The sequence below is a fragment of the Alligator mississippiensis genome, chromosome 3 (genome assembly GCF_030867095.1).
Source record: "Alligator mississippiensis isolate rAllMis1 chromosome 3, rAllMis1, whole genome shotgun sequence".
Lineage (NCBI taxonomy): Eukaryota > Metazoa > Chordata > Crocodylia > Alligatoridae > Alligator > Alligator mississippiensis.
In genome coordinates this window covers 59,394,502-59,409,428 of record NC_081826.1, presented here as the reverse complement: position 1 = coordinate 59,409,428, position 14,927 = coordinate 59,394,502, and the positions used below count along the sequence as shown (strand labels likewise).

The 14,927-nt window shown below is 42.1% G+C and overlaps 1 protein-coding gene across 4 annotated transcripts; it reads left to right on the top strand.

Annotated features, from left to right (window-relative positions):
- The first annotated feature begins 266 nt into the window (after positions 1 to 266).
- On the top strand, positions 267 to 14,660 carry C3H8orf89 (chromosome 3 C8orf89 homolog). 4 transcript variants are annotated; one of them, XM_059723972.1, is made up of 8 exons: positions 267 to 408; positions 2,078 to 2,129; positions 6,581 to 6,744; positions 7,238 to 7,391; positions 9,561 to 9,656; positions 11,303 to 11,413; positions 13,586 to 13,650; positions 14,284 to 14,660. In XM_059723972.1, the coding sequence occupies exons 1-8, from the start codon at positions 357 to 359 to the stop codon at positions 14,433 to 14,435; spliced, it is 846 nt and encodes a 281-aa protein (XP_059579955.1). In that variant the 5' UTR covers positions 267 to 356; the 3' UTR covers positions 14,436 to 14,660. The 4 variants fall into 4 exon arrangements, with proteins under 4 accessions (XP_059579955.1, XP_019354047.1, XP_059579958.1 ...); XM_019498502.2 differs by having other exon boundaries at positions 268 to 408; positions 7,235 to 7,391; XM_059723975.1 differs by lacking the exon at positions 267 to 408 and having other exon boundaries at positions 2,077 to 2,129; positions 6,584 to 6,744; positions 7,235 to 7,391.
- Positions 14,661 to 14,927: the final 267 nt, after the last annotated feature.

Below are 14,927 nucleotides of genomic sequence, written 5' to 3'. Positions count from 1 at the left end.
GGGCAAAGGAGACATCCATCTGAGACCTAGGCCCGTTTCCGCCTGGTTCCGCAGAGCCTGCCGCGGAAGCTCAGGCCCAGAGAGAGCAGCGTAGCCCTCCCACCAGCTGCTCCGCTCAGGGCCTTCATAGCTCCCGAGCCCCACCAGGATGGGGCCACAATCACCATGTCTCTGCCCCTGGCACCCCGGGGGCTCCACACCACGTGGCCCGCCCCGCCCACTGCCGTCTGGGGCCGCGCCTAGCCCGGCCCCGCCCCTACGTTACCTGGCAACAGGCGGGCGAGGGCGGGGTTCGGCTTGGCGCGGGCTACGAGCGCCTCGAGGGGTCGCCGCTGCCGCTGCCGCTGCCGTGCGCCATGAGCCGGAGCCGGAGCCAGCCGCGCTCCCGCTGCCGCTGGGGGGACCGCGGTGCGTGGGCCGCGGGGCTGGACGTGCCTGAGCCCTTCGGGCCGCGGCGGCGGGAAGCGGAGCTCCTCCGCGGGGCGCCGCGCTCTCCCAGCCCGACCCGGCAGGCGCGGGGGTGGCGCGGACCCCTCGGGGGAGCCCTAGGGAGGGGGAGGGTGGGAGGAGAGCGGCGCCCCCGGCAGAGGGGAGGCAGCGGGGGAGGAATAAGGCTGTTCTGGAAATACGAAAAGCATAGTACCTTTCTTTGCTAGGACCCCCACCAGGGGGTCTGGGCTGTGGCCCGGGCCTAGAGGCGGCGCTGGAGGGTACCGGGTAGGAAAAGAGGCAGGAATCGCCCTCCGACCTCGCTCCGTGGGGATGAGTCTCAACCAGGCCGCCCTGAGATCCTGTCAGGGTGCCAGGCCTCCAAATGGGAGTCTACAGTGGTCTTGCCCAGTGCTTTGCAACAAAAGACCTGCTCTCTTGTTTTCTTGTTCGTAACCAAAAAACAAACGGAGGGGAAACAAACAGCTGGCTATTCCTGAGGGCTGCTGTGAGCCTGTCCAGGGGTGCCTCGAGTCATGAAGGAGAGCTCTGCTTAAATCAGTGTTTCCAATTAGGAATCCACAGTGTTTAGAACCAGTTGGGGGCTTTCTGAGTTCTTTGCGATGGAAGAATTGCTCTATTATTTCTCTATAGTCAAAAGCAAAACAAAAAAAGGGAAAACTAACAGCTGGCATGTTCCAAGGGCCACCTCAAGTCTGGTGGTTCTCGACCTTTTTACACTGTTGCCATAGAGGTGTCACTAACTTGGTGGTACCTCTGTCCCAGGATGATGAATAGGGCTGGAGTCATGAAGAAGGCACCTGCTTAAACACAGTTTCTGATAACTAGCAAAAATAGTATCAAACTATGGACTCTGCTACACATTCAGATTAAAGCTGGATAGAAACCAGTTTTTACACGTTTTCAAGCACTAACTTCATAGCTGGTTGTATCTTTTTATAGCTGGAAAGTAATTTTTATCATGTGATGATTACTTTGCACATGTGGCTGGTCTACATTTATTGCGCTATTAACCAGTTAACTACATAATATATGTAACGTGTAGCAGGGGCCTATGATAATTTTAATCTAAAAACAAATGGATTATTGTAATGCTTAATTATTTCTAAATACACTCCCATTGCCTTAATGGAGAGTTCTGCTTGAAAGTCCTTAGAGCTTCCTAATTCGTAAAATAGGTAAAATATATATTTTAATATCTATAGAAATATAAAATCTTTCTGTATAAAGGATACATATAAATCATTCAAGATTTGCATCCATCATCATGGAAATTTAGACAGCTGGGGGAAGGGGTGAAACATAACAGCTGTTTGGCACTGTTGAGCGTACTACGTTACAGCTTAGAGACAAAGTGAGTGTGTAATTGAAGCTACAGGGAATGTGAGTGGGAAATCAGAAATTCTCCAGGATGTTGAGTTTATCACTAACTCTCAGGAAAACAAATCTTATCAATTCATTGATATTATGGAAGCTGTCATGTGACAAATGGTTGAAAAGGTAATTTAGAAATTGAGATTTTTGCTCTCAACAGCAAATAAAACTAGAGTTTATTCACCTTTTTCTTTGGGTGTCAGACCTCTGGTGTTCAGGATGTTGATCTGCATTTTATTCGTTTGTGTTGCAGAATCTCGCATAAAAGAAATTAAGTACCCAGAGTCTTCGTTCCTTCCTGAATGGTGAGTATTTAAATATGGAATATGAAATAAGCAATTAATATGGTGGCTTATGATATAAACAATTGAAGTCCATGAGAATTCTGCCACTGACTTAAGTAAGACTGACATTACAACCCTGGAATCCAGTCATTTGTATCCTTTGTTGCTTTGTCCTATACTGGGGCCACTCACACCTGTAGAAGCAGTTCAGCTAAACCTAGAATTCAAAAAAGAGGTCAGCCCCAAATAACACTTGACTTAACCCTTGGTTCCAGGAGCTTTCTGGTATTGTACATGTGGCTCAGGCAAAAAATGATGGTTCTGCAAGCAGCATTAGGTAGAATACAAGCTAAAAATCCTTTTTTATTAAAGGTGGCAAAAGATGGGTGTTAGATCAGGTGTCGCATGCAATTTGGATAGACATGCCCTATTGACAGTAACACTTCAAATTTCACCCACAATTAAGAGATATAGATTCATAGATTCATAGATGTTAGGGTCGGAAGGGACCTCAATAGATCATCGAGTCCGACCCCATGCATAAGCAGGAAAGAGTGCTGGGTCTAGATGACCCCAGCTAGATACTCATCTAACCTCCTCTTGAAGACCCCCAGGGTAGGGGAGAGCACCACCTCCCTTGGGAGCCCGTTCCAGACCTTGGCCACTCGAACTGTGAAGAAGTTCTTCCTAATGTCCAATCTAAATCTGCTCTCTGCTAGCTTGTGGCCATTGTTTCTTGTAACCCCCGGGGGCACCTTGGTGAATAAATACTCACCAATTCCCTTCTGTGCCCCCGTGATGAACTTAAAGGCAGCCACAAGGTCGCCTCTCAACCTTCTCTTGCAGAGGCTGAAAAGGTCCAGTTTCTCTAGTCTCTCCTCGTAGGGCTTGGTCTGCAGGCCCTTGACCATACGAGTTGCCCTTCTCTGGACCCTCTCCAGGTTATCCGCATCCTTCTTGAAGTGCGGCGCCCAGAATTGCACGCAGTACTCCAACTGCGGTCTGACCAGCGCCCTATAGAGGAGAAGTATCACCTCCCTGGACCTATTCGTCATGCATCTGCTGATGCACGATAAAGTGCTATTGGCTTTTCTGATGGCTTCGTCACACTGCCGGCTCATGTTCATCTTGGAGTCCACTAGGACTCCGAGATCCCTTTCCACCTCTGTGCCACCCAGCAGGTCATTCCCTAGGCTGTAGGTGTGCTGGACATTTTTCCTCCCTAGGTGCAGCACTTTGCATTTCTCCTTGTTGAACTGCATCCTGTTGTTTTCTGCCCACTTGTCTAACCTGTCCAGGTCTGCCTGCAGCTGTTCCCTGCCCTCCGGCGTGTCCACTTCTCCCCATAGCTTTGTGTCATCTGCAAACTTGGACAGAGTACATTTGACTCCCTCGTCCAAGTCACTGATGAAGACATTAAAGAGTATCAGTCCAAGGACCGAGCCCTGCGGGACCCCACTGCCCACACCCTTCCAGGTCAAGACCGACCCATCCACCACGACTCTTTGGGTGCAACCCTCTAGCCAATTCGCCACCCACCGGACTGTGTAGTCATCCACATCACAGCCTCTTAACTTGTTCACCAGTATGGGGTGGGATACCGTATCGAAGGCCTTCCTGAAGTCTTAAGTATACGACATCCACCCCTCCTCCTGTGTCCAGGCATTTCGTAACCTGGTCATAGAAAGAGACTAGATTGGTCAGGCACGATCTGCCCGCCACAAACCCGTGCTGGTTTCCCCTCAGCATAATTTGCCCTGCCGGGCTCTCACAAATGTGAGCCTTGATAATTTTTTCAAAGACTTTACCAAGGATGGAGGTGAGACTGACCGGCCTATAGTTGCCCGGGTCCTCCTTCCTCCCCTTTTTGAAAATGGGGACCACGTTAACCCTTTTCCTGTCCTCTGGGACTTGGCCCGTGCGCCACGAGCGTTCGAATATTCCCGCCAGTGGCTCTGCAATGATGTCGGCCAGTGCCTTCAGCACCCTCAGATGGAGCTCATCCGGGCCTGCCGACTTAAAGGCATCCAGTTCTTCCAAGTGACTCTGCACCACCTCAGGATCTACGTATGGAAGTCTGGCGCCTTGCTGCTGCCTCTCTACAACCCCAGTGAGAGAGTTGTCATGCCCCTCACTTAGGAACACTGAGGCAAAGAACTCGTTGAGGAGTTCAGCCTTGTCCCCCCTGTCTGTCACCAATTGTTTCTGCCCATTTAGCAGGGGTCCTATTCCTCCCTGGGCCTTCCTTTTACTCCCAATATATCTAAAAAAACAATTTCTTGTTGTCTTTTACTTGGGTTGCCATCCTCAGCTCCACGGTAGCTTTGGCCTGCCTAACTGCCTCCCTACAAGCACGAGCAGAGGAGGTATATTCATCTTTAGTGATCTCACCCTGTTTCCACTTTTTATGTGCTCCCCTTTTGGCCCTTAGGCTGCCCTGGATTTCTCTGGTCAGCCATGGAAGCCTCCTGGCCCCTTTCCCTTTTCTGCCTCGCTCGGGGATCGTCTTGCTTTGTGCCCGAAGGATTGTTTCCTTAAGGCACAGCCACCCTTCTTGGGCTCCCATCCCTTCAAAACTCCTACTCTGCAGTGCGTCCTTGACTAATCACCTGAGTGCATTGAGATCAGCTTTCCTAAAGTCTAGTACTTTCACCCTACTAGTTACCTTACCCACTCGACGTCTTATGTTGAATTCTATTATTAGGTGATCACTGTCTCCCAAATGGCTACCGATCTGGAGGTCCCCTATCATGTCATCCCTGTTGCCAATACCAGATCCAGTATGGCATTCCCCCTAGTGGGACCATGCACCTCCTGTGTCAGATGGAGGTTAGAAACCTGCGTGAGCGATGGGACCTTGCTGTCTGCGTCTCCCAGCAGATGTCCGGGTAGTTTAGGTCCCCCATGACTACTGCCTCTTTAGCTTTTATGGTCTCCGAGAGTTGCCTCAGGAGCCCCGCATCTATTTCTTCCCCTTGGTGTGGGGGTCTGTAGCAGACCCCTACCACTAAATCCCTTTCTCCTTGCCCCCCATGTAGCCTAACCCACAATCCTTCTACTTCCTCAACCTTGGATTCTATCTTGATGAGGGCTGATGTATATTGCTCACTGAATATATATCAGACACGCTTCGTTCCAAGGACTTGGTCTTTCTTGGTTAATGAGATTAATGTAAAAAACTGGACTAGCTCAGAAATATTTGTTTGCATTCTAGTGGATGATTCTGTTCCCCATCACTAAAAACTTAAGGAAATTCTTGACATTATGGGTTTTTAATAGCTTTTCCTGTCACTAATCTAAACTATTTTCCATTTACCTGCCAGCGCTAGATCCATTTGTTTAATATCTAAAAGGTGGTATAGATACCCCCTAATACAGGGACGGGCAATTATTTTGGGCGGAGTGCCGCTTACTGAGTTTTGGCAAGCCATCGAGGGCTGCATGATAGGCAGCCAGGGGCAGATAAATACTAATTTTCTAAAAATTTAGGGGCCCCGCAGGCCAGATAGAATGGCCTGGCAGGCCACATCCGGCCCTTGGGCGGCATTTTGCCCACCCTGACCTAATACTTCCCATATTGCCATTTCCATATTAGTTTATCCCTACCCTAACACAGAATCATGGAACTGTGTCAAATGTACATTTCACCAATCCTTCATGTCAGAACAGCCTAATTGAGTTATAAGAAACCAATGTAAAGTACAGCCATCCTCAGTCAACTCATCTTCATACAAAGCATGAAGAGTGTAAGAGTGCAGCACCAGTATCTTTGGTTTGCAGTATGGTTACTGGACTCAGGTCAGCCCTGGAGTAAAAACATGGAGGCTTCTTGCCTAAATTAACTCTGAGGTCTAAGCACAGTACTGTTGTATGACACTGGGCAAAACTCTCACAAAGGTTTTGACAGCTGTTCCTGTCTGCTTTGATTTTTCAATGGGAGTAAGGGTGAGTTCTGTCTTTCCCCTTCTTGACTAGCATGGAAAATATCTTTGAAGCTTTGGATGCAACAAATGACAGTTTAACTGTGTTTACAGCACCTGGCATAATATTGGGATCCAGTAATTTGTAGAAAAAGAACATACTGATGAGCCAAAGAATTTTTTTTCACTTGCTTATGCTAAATGCCTCTAACCCTGATTACTGTGTCCTAAAAAAACAATTTGAAGTATCCTTTAAGCCTGTGATCTTCCGTTTTGCTGTGTGTGAGATCCCAAAACAACTTTGTATTTGCAATGAATGGTTCTTTCCATTTTCTTTTCTCATTCCCTGTCAGATTTTGCTGACTTTTTGTTTCTCTGTCAATAGATTGCAACTTGCAACTAATTCCCATGTGTTGGGGGGACCTGGTTCCAATGTTTATATATTCTGGCAGCTCAATAGATAACTTTTGAAAATGTCATCTTATCTTTAAACACCTGTTTTTGTATTAATTGTGTGTGTGTGTTCATTTTTTAATTTCATGTCTGAGACAGCAGATCTCTTTCACCTGAAACATCAAAAGAACAACAAATGCCAAACCTAACTTTTCATCACAAATGTCCAAATAACAAAACCTCATCAGGAAGTTTGTTTGGGTGCCTTCCCTTTGAAAGTAGCTGGAGGAATTCATTATTAACAACACAAAGGATAAAAAAAGGTAAATGGTTAAGTTTGCCGTTTTAAAGACTAGAGTTTAGCTAACTTCACTAAGAAACTGTCCTTTCCAGTGTAACAACTAGATTTCTAGTGCTGTATTTCTCCAAGTTTACTACTTAGCATTTAGGAAAGGCGCCACACAGACCTTAATTAAGATGATGTCATAATCATGAATAGTTTATTTTTTATAAAGAGCAAGTCTTCTTCCTAACTCCACAAACATTTGGCCTTAAATTACTAACATACTTTCCATTTCCTGATGTTTCTAAGGCTTCCATATAGCCACGTGTTTGGCGGAATGTAAAGCTCTTGGGTTATCTTGGTTTAAAACAAAGAGGCCCACAAGGTGTTCTTCCCAATGATATAGCTCTGATTTCATATTTAATGAAAGGAGCTTGACCTATTTATTTATACTATTATTATATATAGTGCTCTAATGATGATCAGATGCTGATATTTTATGCATGCTTTTGTTAAATATCTATTTAAAGCAGAATACACTTCAGCTTTTGGCTTGAGAGACAGTGAGGAGATCATGGCAATACCAAATCTTACTCAAGGAATCCAGAAGTACCAAGCAAACCGATCCCCTGTGCTACAAATGAAAAAAGGATTTGGATTTGATCCTCCTAAACCTTTTCCAGTGGGGTATACTTCTATATTCAATTTTTTCATATGATAGTATTTCTCCCTTAGAACACTTCAGCCTTTTACAATCAAAGTACACCATGTAAGAGAGATTACCTTGCAACTCCTTGTATGTATTTTATAGGTCTGTAAAATGAATTCCCATCTCTTTAGTTATTTTTATGCCCAAGATAATTTATAGCTTACACATTCATATCAGTCTTGAGTGATATTATCAGAAGAATAGCATTTAAAAATGATGGGGGAAAAACATCTTGAAGGTATGTTTCTTTTGAGCCAAAGCAGAGATAAAGCAAAGATAACTTTATTTCCCAAACCAGAGTAGGTTCCAAGGCATATCTTCTGGACATCATTAATTCACACACTCTAAAACCAATATTCATTTCATATCATGGTCCAATCTTTTTGCTGGCTTAGATCTGTTAGTCAGGAATTGTAACTCTTCACCCCAACCAGCATCACTATACCAGCAAAATCTACTCTGTACACTATTATGCTGCTAAAACTGCACAGGCTGGGGAGGTCTGGAATAAGCTCATTTAAGATGTTCCAACTGAGGGCACACTATACTCCAAAGGGCTCCAAGGGCAGATCTGACCCTGGACATCATTGCTTTTACTGGAGTATAATCAGCAGTTCTTTCACTGCGCCTGTAGAGCAAAAGAGACATTCCAAGTGCCAGTGGAGAAAAAACAATGTCCATTCATTCTGAATAAGGGATTTGTCCAAAAGAACTACAAGTTAATGCTTTGACTGGAACTAAGAATGCATGTCTGGGAAATAAGTAGTTCTTATCACCCTTATGGTAAATTTGTTTCTGGATACACTTCTGAAATACGTTTCTCCTTATATCTGAGATCCAGCAGTCTAGAACTAATTTTGTTGCTAAGGTAGAAGATGAGTACCATCCTCTACTAGGCATTAAAAATTCCTTTGATACAGCATATATGTGTTCTGTGTTAGCCAGCAGCCAAGTGTTTTGTAGTCACTGTGTTGGGAAGGTTTAGTATTAGGTTGAAGTTGATTTTTCCAGTATTTAAAGTTTCTTCAATATTTTGCTTTATCTTGCTAAGAAGCTATTGTGCCTGCTGATGTTTGTGTGTAATAACAGACCAGTTTGCTTTCAGGTAGCACCATATTTATGTGTGCTACTAGCTGGTCAAATTCACTATTCAGCAACAAGTATCATTTACCTCTCCCTTCCCCTTGTTCCTCGGTCTTTTTTCTCACAAAAGTTGAAGAAGTTAACTCTGCTCCTTGTAATTATACCAGTGCTAACTGAAAAACAACTTGATGTGGCAAGTAGGCTGGTGTGGAGCCTTCCTTCATTTCTGGTCCCCTTCATTTCCCCTCCCTATCCTCCACCTTACAGTTGCTTGCAAGTGGTTGCCTTGTGTGGAGAAGCTGTTGGAGAACCTTGAGATGCTTCAAGCAGTAAATAGCCACATACCTAAGTTTAATATAAACAATGGCAAAAATCATTAGAGACATTTTGTCTTGCCTACCAATAAAAAGGATTTCTGGTAGAGGAGCTCTTCCCAGACTGAATGTCGTTTATACCAGCAAAAGGATATTTTGGTGGTATGAAGGGCATGCACGCAATAGTCTTTAGCCAACCTAACTTTTCACACCCATAACTATCAGAACTATACTGGAAAAACTTGAGTCTAAACCAAAAGTTAATTTTCAGTGTATTCCCTAAAAATCTATTGTTTGCAGCACAGTATAATAGCTCTGGCATTTTCTGACAACATAGTGCATATTACAATACTCTCATATTTACATTATAGCTCCTTCATGACAATAATTTTTCTCTGAAGTATTGACTCTTACAGAGAAATATGACTTGTTTACAGTGAATAAGAATGGTCTTTCAGGCTTGCCCTCTTGCTCCTTAAAATTTGCCCCAACTTAGTTCATTATTAAAATTTGACTTTTGCTGTTTTTTACCATGGAATAGCTGAATTCAGTCACAATTATCCCTTTTTTAAGAAACAAAAGAGTTATATAGCAGGTTTGCATTGCAGCCTTTTATGTGTGCCTTTTAATTAACTGACCTTTCAGTTTGCTTGCTCGTGGCATTTTGCAGAGTATCTTTTATGCAGTGAATCATTTCAATAAAGAACTATATATTCTGTTTAAATCTTGTTCTAATGTTTTTTTTTTTAGCTTTTATGATAAAAAAGAGCCTAATTATGTGCCAGCTACTCGTTTGCTTCCATCTACCTCATCACAGATATTAGGAGATGAATTTTGCAAAAGCAGGTAAACCTCCATTTTGAGTAATCTTTTACTATTCTTTCCTCAGAAGCAAAATAAATATTCTAATGATATTTTCCCTAGGAATCTTGTTTTTAACACAGTTCCTTTTAAATTTTCTCTTCTAAATATGACATTTTACTGATTTTTATTTGACTGGGAAACTGGATCAGTTACTTCATTTACATGTAAAGATAATTTACTCCATCTGCCCTATCACTTGTGCTTTATTTAGCACCGTTTGTAATTAAAGGTTTCCTCCATTCTCCACAATATCAAACAAGATCTGTGTGCAGTTTTTGGCTTGCCCTTGGTGTTTTTCAGAATCTGAATTATAAGACATTCAATTTGTAGTGCAGTATTGCTTTTCCCATCTATTCTTTGCATTTCTGTAACACTTTTTTTCCCAAGTATCTCAAAGTGAAGTGAAATCTCAAGTAAAATTATGTGAAGTGCTACATTAGAACTCAAATTCTTTACCGGGTTAAATTCCTTACTTCCCTTTGAAACCAAGGGTTTGTGAACTAGCTGGGGGCATATATAGCCACAGCAAACAGCACCATGGAACCACAGATGTATTTGCTGTGCTTTTCATCAACATGGAATAGTTGGAGTTTGGTCATATGAACAGCTGTTTACTGTGGCTTTTATTTCAGAGTGCCTCTTTTCTGATCATCTGTACAGAACTGATGAGTTCAAGCTCATCAGATAAGTGGTGCCCTTTGAAGCAAAAGCTGCAGTAAACAGCTGAGAAGCTCAACCCACCTTGAATGAAGCAAATTGGTAACCATTCCAACACAAGTGATCCAGAGTCTACTGCATTTGTTTTTATACAAAGGACTTGGGAAATTGGTTTCATCTTACTTGCTCAAAGACACTCAAGTTTATGGCAGAGTTGACTCTTGACTTGCAGTCAGAGCTTCTCATTGGCAGACTGTATTCCGTGCATTTTCTTCTTTTAATTTAGTATGTGTTGTCCTAAAGGGGATGTTTATTCCTCTGATGTATATAGACCCTGCTGTAAAAAGTGTTGCTGTTATTAGTCAAAGTCATTTTTTCTCTCGCCCTTTACAGAACCACTTATTTTCTTTAACAAAGATTGTTAATCAGATTCTCTATCCCTGATTGTGTTCTTGAGACCTTCATTACATCATTTAGTGCTAGAAATATCTTCTGCAACACAGACCAGCCTTGGTACTGACTCAACAGCCAGTTCCTTCCTGGCTCCACCCACCCATCTATAAAACAGAAACCTTGCTCTTACCATGGCACATATTGAACCCTCCTCAAAACCAAATCTAACAGTTTTTCTTAGAGTCCTACACACATCCTTATCCTTCCTCACCTTTTACATAGTATCTGTCTACAAAAGTTTATGCATTTCTGAGCAAGTTAGTCTCTAAAGTGTTTCCCTGCCCTGCCTTTACCTTTTTACAATGTGTATTAGTTTTACCAAGAATGGACAGTGTTTAGGCTACTTATGGATAAGGATGAGTATAGAGTTTCATTGACTTCTGAGAGCTGATTCCTTACTTTCAGAAGAATGGAATTTACTCTGCACCATGTCAGCTCCAGCGTTAGAAGTCTTATAATCTTTGTAAAATACTTCCTCACTTTTTACACCTGCTTTAAGTACTCTACTTTCACTTCAGGAGAGAAGTGCATGTGGTGGATCTGCAAAAGAGAGGATTAGATTCTTGGAACCCCAGCTCTCTGAAGATGCCAGACATCCATGGTGGAGGTGGAGAGATGGGAGCTTGGAGGTAAAGAATGTTTAGTTGCAAGCTCAGTTCTTTTATAGAGAAATGTTGGATACTTGGAATCTCCTGAGAAGGGTACAGTGAAAGAACACCAAGGGGCAGTGCCCTGGGATAGTCACGTGGGAAAGAAATGTGTGCAAAATATAGAATATATGGGGAAAGGGCTGTTGGTACAGAGATCTTCTAGGGAGAATATTAATATGTATGCAGTTCTATTTTCTTGGTGTTGCATTAGACTCTAGTACAGTGTATTCTTCAGAAGATTGAATGTTCTGTTTTTGGTTCACCTTTAATTCATAATAATTAGTAGAGACCACTGTAATTTGGTGAAATAAAATTCTAGATTGGAAAAAAAGTAAATCAAATAGGAACACTACTTCAAAATAGATGCAAAATAGATGTGAAATACAGAATTAGTGTTGGGAAATATGGCTGCAAACAAACGTAGCCTTTGTGTTGTCATAAAAACTTCTATGGTAGTACAAAACCCTTGCAAATAGGTATCCATGCCCATTGTTGCACCACAAATGCCCAAAATTGTGGCTATGACAATAGGTGGAAAAATTTGTGCTTCTTTTTTTGTGTGGACATCTATTTACTTTTATGGTGGAAGAGCATAGGTAACCCATAGCTGCCCGCGCTCTTCAGGGCTGAGTACGGACAGTCAAAATGCCTGTGGCTGAATTGATTCAATCTTCTCAGGTTAGTCTAAACTGCATAGATTGAAATGATAAGCAAGTAAACAGACATTCACTTTTGATTCCAGAATTGCAGCCATATGCCTGCAGTGACCCAGGCTAGAAGCTGGGGGACACTAGAGCACACTTCCCTGCTGGATTGGATCAAACAGCTTGGGACAAGGCTAGCCTGCTCAGCCTGTGATGAGGGCTTGCAGGGAGGTGCAAAGCATCCTGGGATGCTGAGGAACTGAATTAGCTTGAACCTGGAGAGGATCTGGGACAGAAGTTCAAGAAACTAATTTAACCTAAATCAGTTAACCCTGATAATACATCCATCCAGGTTTATTTTAAACCAGTTTCAGGCATTTTGAAAGTGGTATATGTGCACTTATCTTCTGTGGTGTTACAGATTTGAACCGGTTTCTGATCACTTTTACATATTTATTTGTAACTTCTGTCCCTAGCCCAGCTGCCACAGGAGTTCCTTTGGAGGATTGGGACCCTGAAAGTCTGGGAGTGCCTTCCAAGTTTCCCCACTTGCTGAGGCACACCTGGGGATTCCCTTGGCAGGGGATTCCCTGGCTGCACAGTATCATGCTGCTGTACCCTGACTTGGAACCTTTGGGTCTATGTCATCCAGCGAGGCAGATCAGCTGTGCCAGGACATATCGCAGCACAGCTGATCCCACTTCAAGCATGATGTCTGTTTATAGCCTGTGAAACCCTCCTGAATGCCTAGGGATAGACCCTTCCGCCTTGCTCCTTGTTTGTTCTCTTCTGGCTGTGAACAGGGGATGGTGAACTGCCCAGAGATGTACTGAGGATTCCATTTCACCAAGAAAATTTGTGGTCACATAAAAGAAAAGTATTAGATCTATAAAATATAAAGCAGTTATTTTTTTTAGATAAACTAGTTCCAGTGCTGCCTCCTGACCCAGATATTGTTCCTGAGGAAAGCCAGGATAGTTCAATTCTGATTCTTCTTCCATTCAGTAAGATATGTAGGAGATCAATTTTCTTTACTCTTTATTGTCTATAGTTGTGTCAAAGAACTCAAATTCTGGCCAACTGTGTGTACTTTAACTGGTGTCTTATCTCAAGGGCAGGTTTGCTTGGATTCTGTCCCAGCTCCTTTGATTTGCTTTGTAGCTCTGGGCAAGCGATTTAACATCTGTGTGCCTCCTTTTACCTGCTAATAACATGGGGACAGTACCATATTTCACAGGGATATTAGCTTTAAAGTCTTTTTATGTGCAAAACACTTACAAGGATAGATGGAAAGGCTGCAAAAATGCATATTTTTACTGCAGAATTCAAGAATCCTTCAGTGTCTAAATAAAACCAATTCCTTCTCAGCCCCCTTTAGAAGTTTTTTGGAGTATCCGTACTGTTGTCTTGCTGTAGAATGTAACCATTCCTGTTTTTCTCTCTACATAAGGCTTCCATTTTTATACAGTTATATTAAAATCGGGACTTTTTGCTGTGATGTCTCTAGGTCCAGGAAGAATAACAAACTTTCCAGGACATACTTGGGTTCCTCTGGGCATGAATATAAATTTGGTAAGATATAAACTTGGTTTTAGGTGTAGTGCTATCCAAATCATGATAGTGTTTCCGTGCTTAGAAGGAGTGACAGATAACAAATTATACCGTCGGCAATATCTAACATAGTTAATACCAGTGACACTGAAATGTGTCTCCAAATATATATATTAAAGACATTTTTTAGAAAATAGTAATACTTTGCATGTGATAGGCAAAATAAGAAGCAACAGAAAGAGAAAAGTAGGAGAACATTTTTAAAAATGAGACTGCAAACCGGTCATCTTTATTTACCAAAAATATTTTAACTAGAAACTACAATACCTTTTATGTTTTTGGTACCATTTGCTTGTCTGCTATCTGTTTCATTGCAAGTTTGACTGATGTTGAAAGAGAGTCTGACTGTGAAAAACGCATTCTGTGTTTTGAATTGCATATACCATTCAGTCTTCTTTTTTATAACTTTGCTATCCCGGCATAAAGATTTAATTTGAAACCGGGATGCCTACCTTTTAGTAGTAAATTAGGCATTGTTTAATGAAACAAAAATAGTCTTTCAAGTAAAGTTAATAAGAACCTTTGAAGGCTTATTTCTTAAGTTATGTTTTGATTTAATGTTTGTATACTCGAGGTTTTTACTCCCCTTTTTAGCTCATCACCACTTCACAGACCCTGTCACTGGAGCAGCACCAGAATACTTGCAAAGACTTTCTCAAATGGCTTCATTAGAATGTGAAACTATAAATGAAGAGAAAAACAAAAAAATGAAAAGGGGAAAGAAGCAAGAGACGTGGACAAGCTGACAGACAAAGAAACAAGCTCTTGAAGATACTGTTTTATGAGCTAAGATTTTATTCACCAAAATACAGAAATTTTTATTTAATTTATAGTATGATATTCCATGATTACTTACCTACCAACCCCTACCAACTGTACTTACCTATCAACCCCCTAAAGCCCCTACCAACTGTAAGTAAACTGTAAATATAAGAAACATTTATATTTAATAAATATTTTATATTTATACAGATAGGTGCATAGTGTTCTTAATACAAAGTTGTGTTTATGCTTAACTAACTGGAAATATTAATCTTCAATTCTAAATATATTTCTACTAGTCTGTTGTTAGATCTTCAAATGATTAATAGACTGTGTATTTCATTACCTCTACCACTGAAAACCTTGTGTTCGCCCATAGAATTCTCTTTACTAGGTTTCTCCTATATTGATAAACAGGTAGACTGTGTGTCACGTATGATGGTATATTTAATGAGTTTGTATTCACAATTTTGCCA

Bases quoted from the DNA above. Each gene is read 5' to 3' on its own strand.
- C3H8orf89 (XM_019498502.2), top strand. From the start codon at position 357: ATGAGCCGGAGCCGGAGCCAGCCGCGCTCCCGCTGCCGCTGGGGGGAC. The intron at 6,745-7,234 runs GTAAATGGTTAA...ATCTATTTAAAG, and splicing joins AACACAAAGGATAAAAAAAG to CAGAATACACTTCAGCTTTT. The intron at 11,414-13,585 runs GTAAAGAATGTT...TGATGTCTCTAG, and splicing joins GGAGAGATGGGAGCTTGGAG to GTCCAGGAAGAATAACAAAC.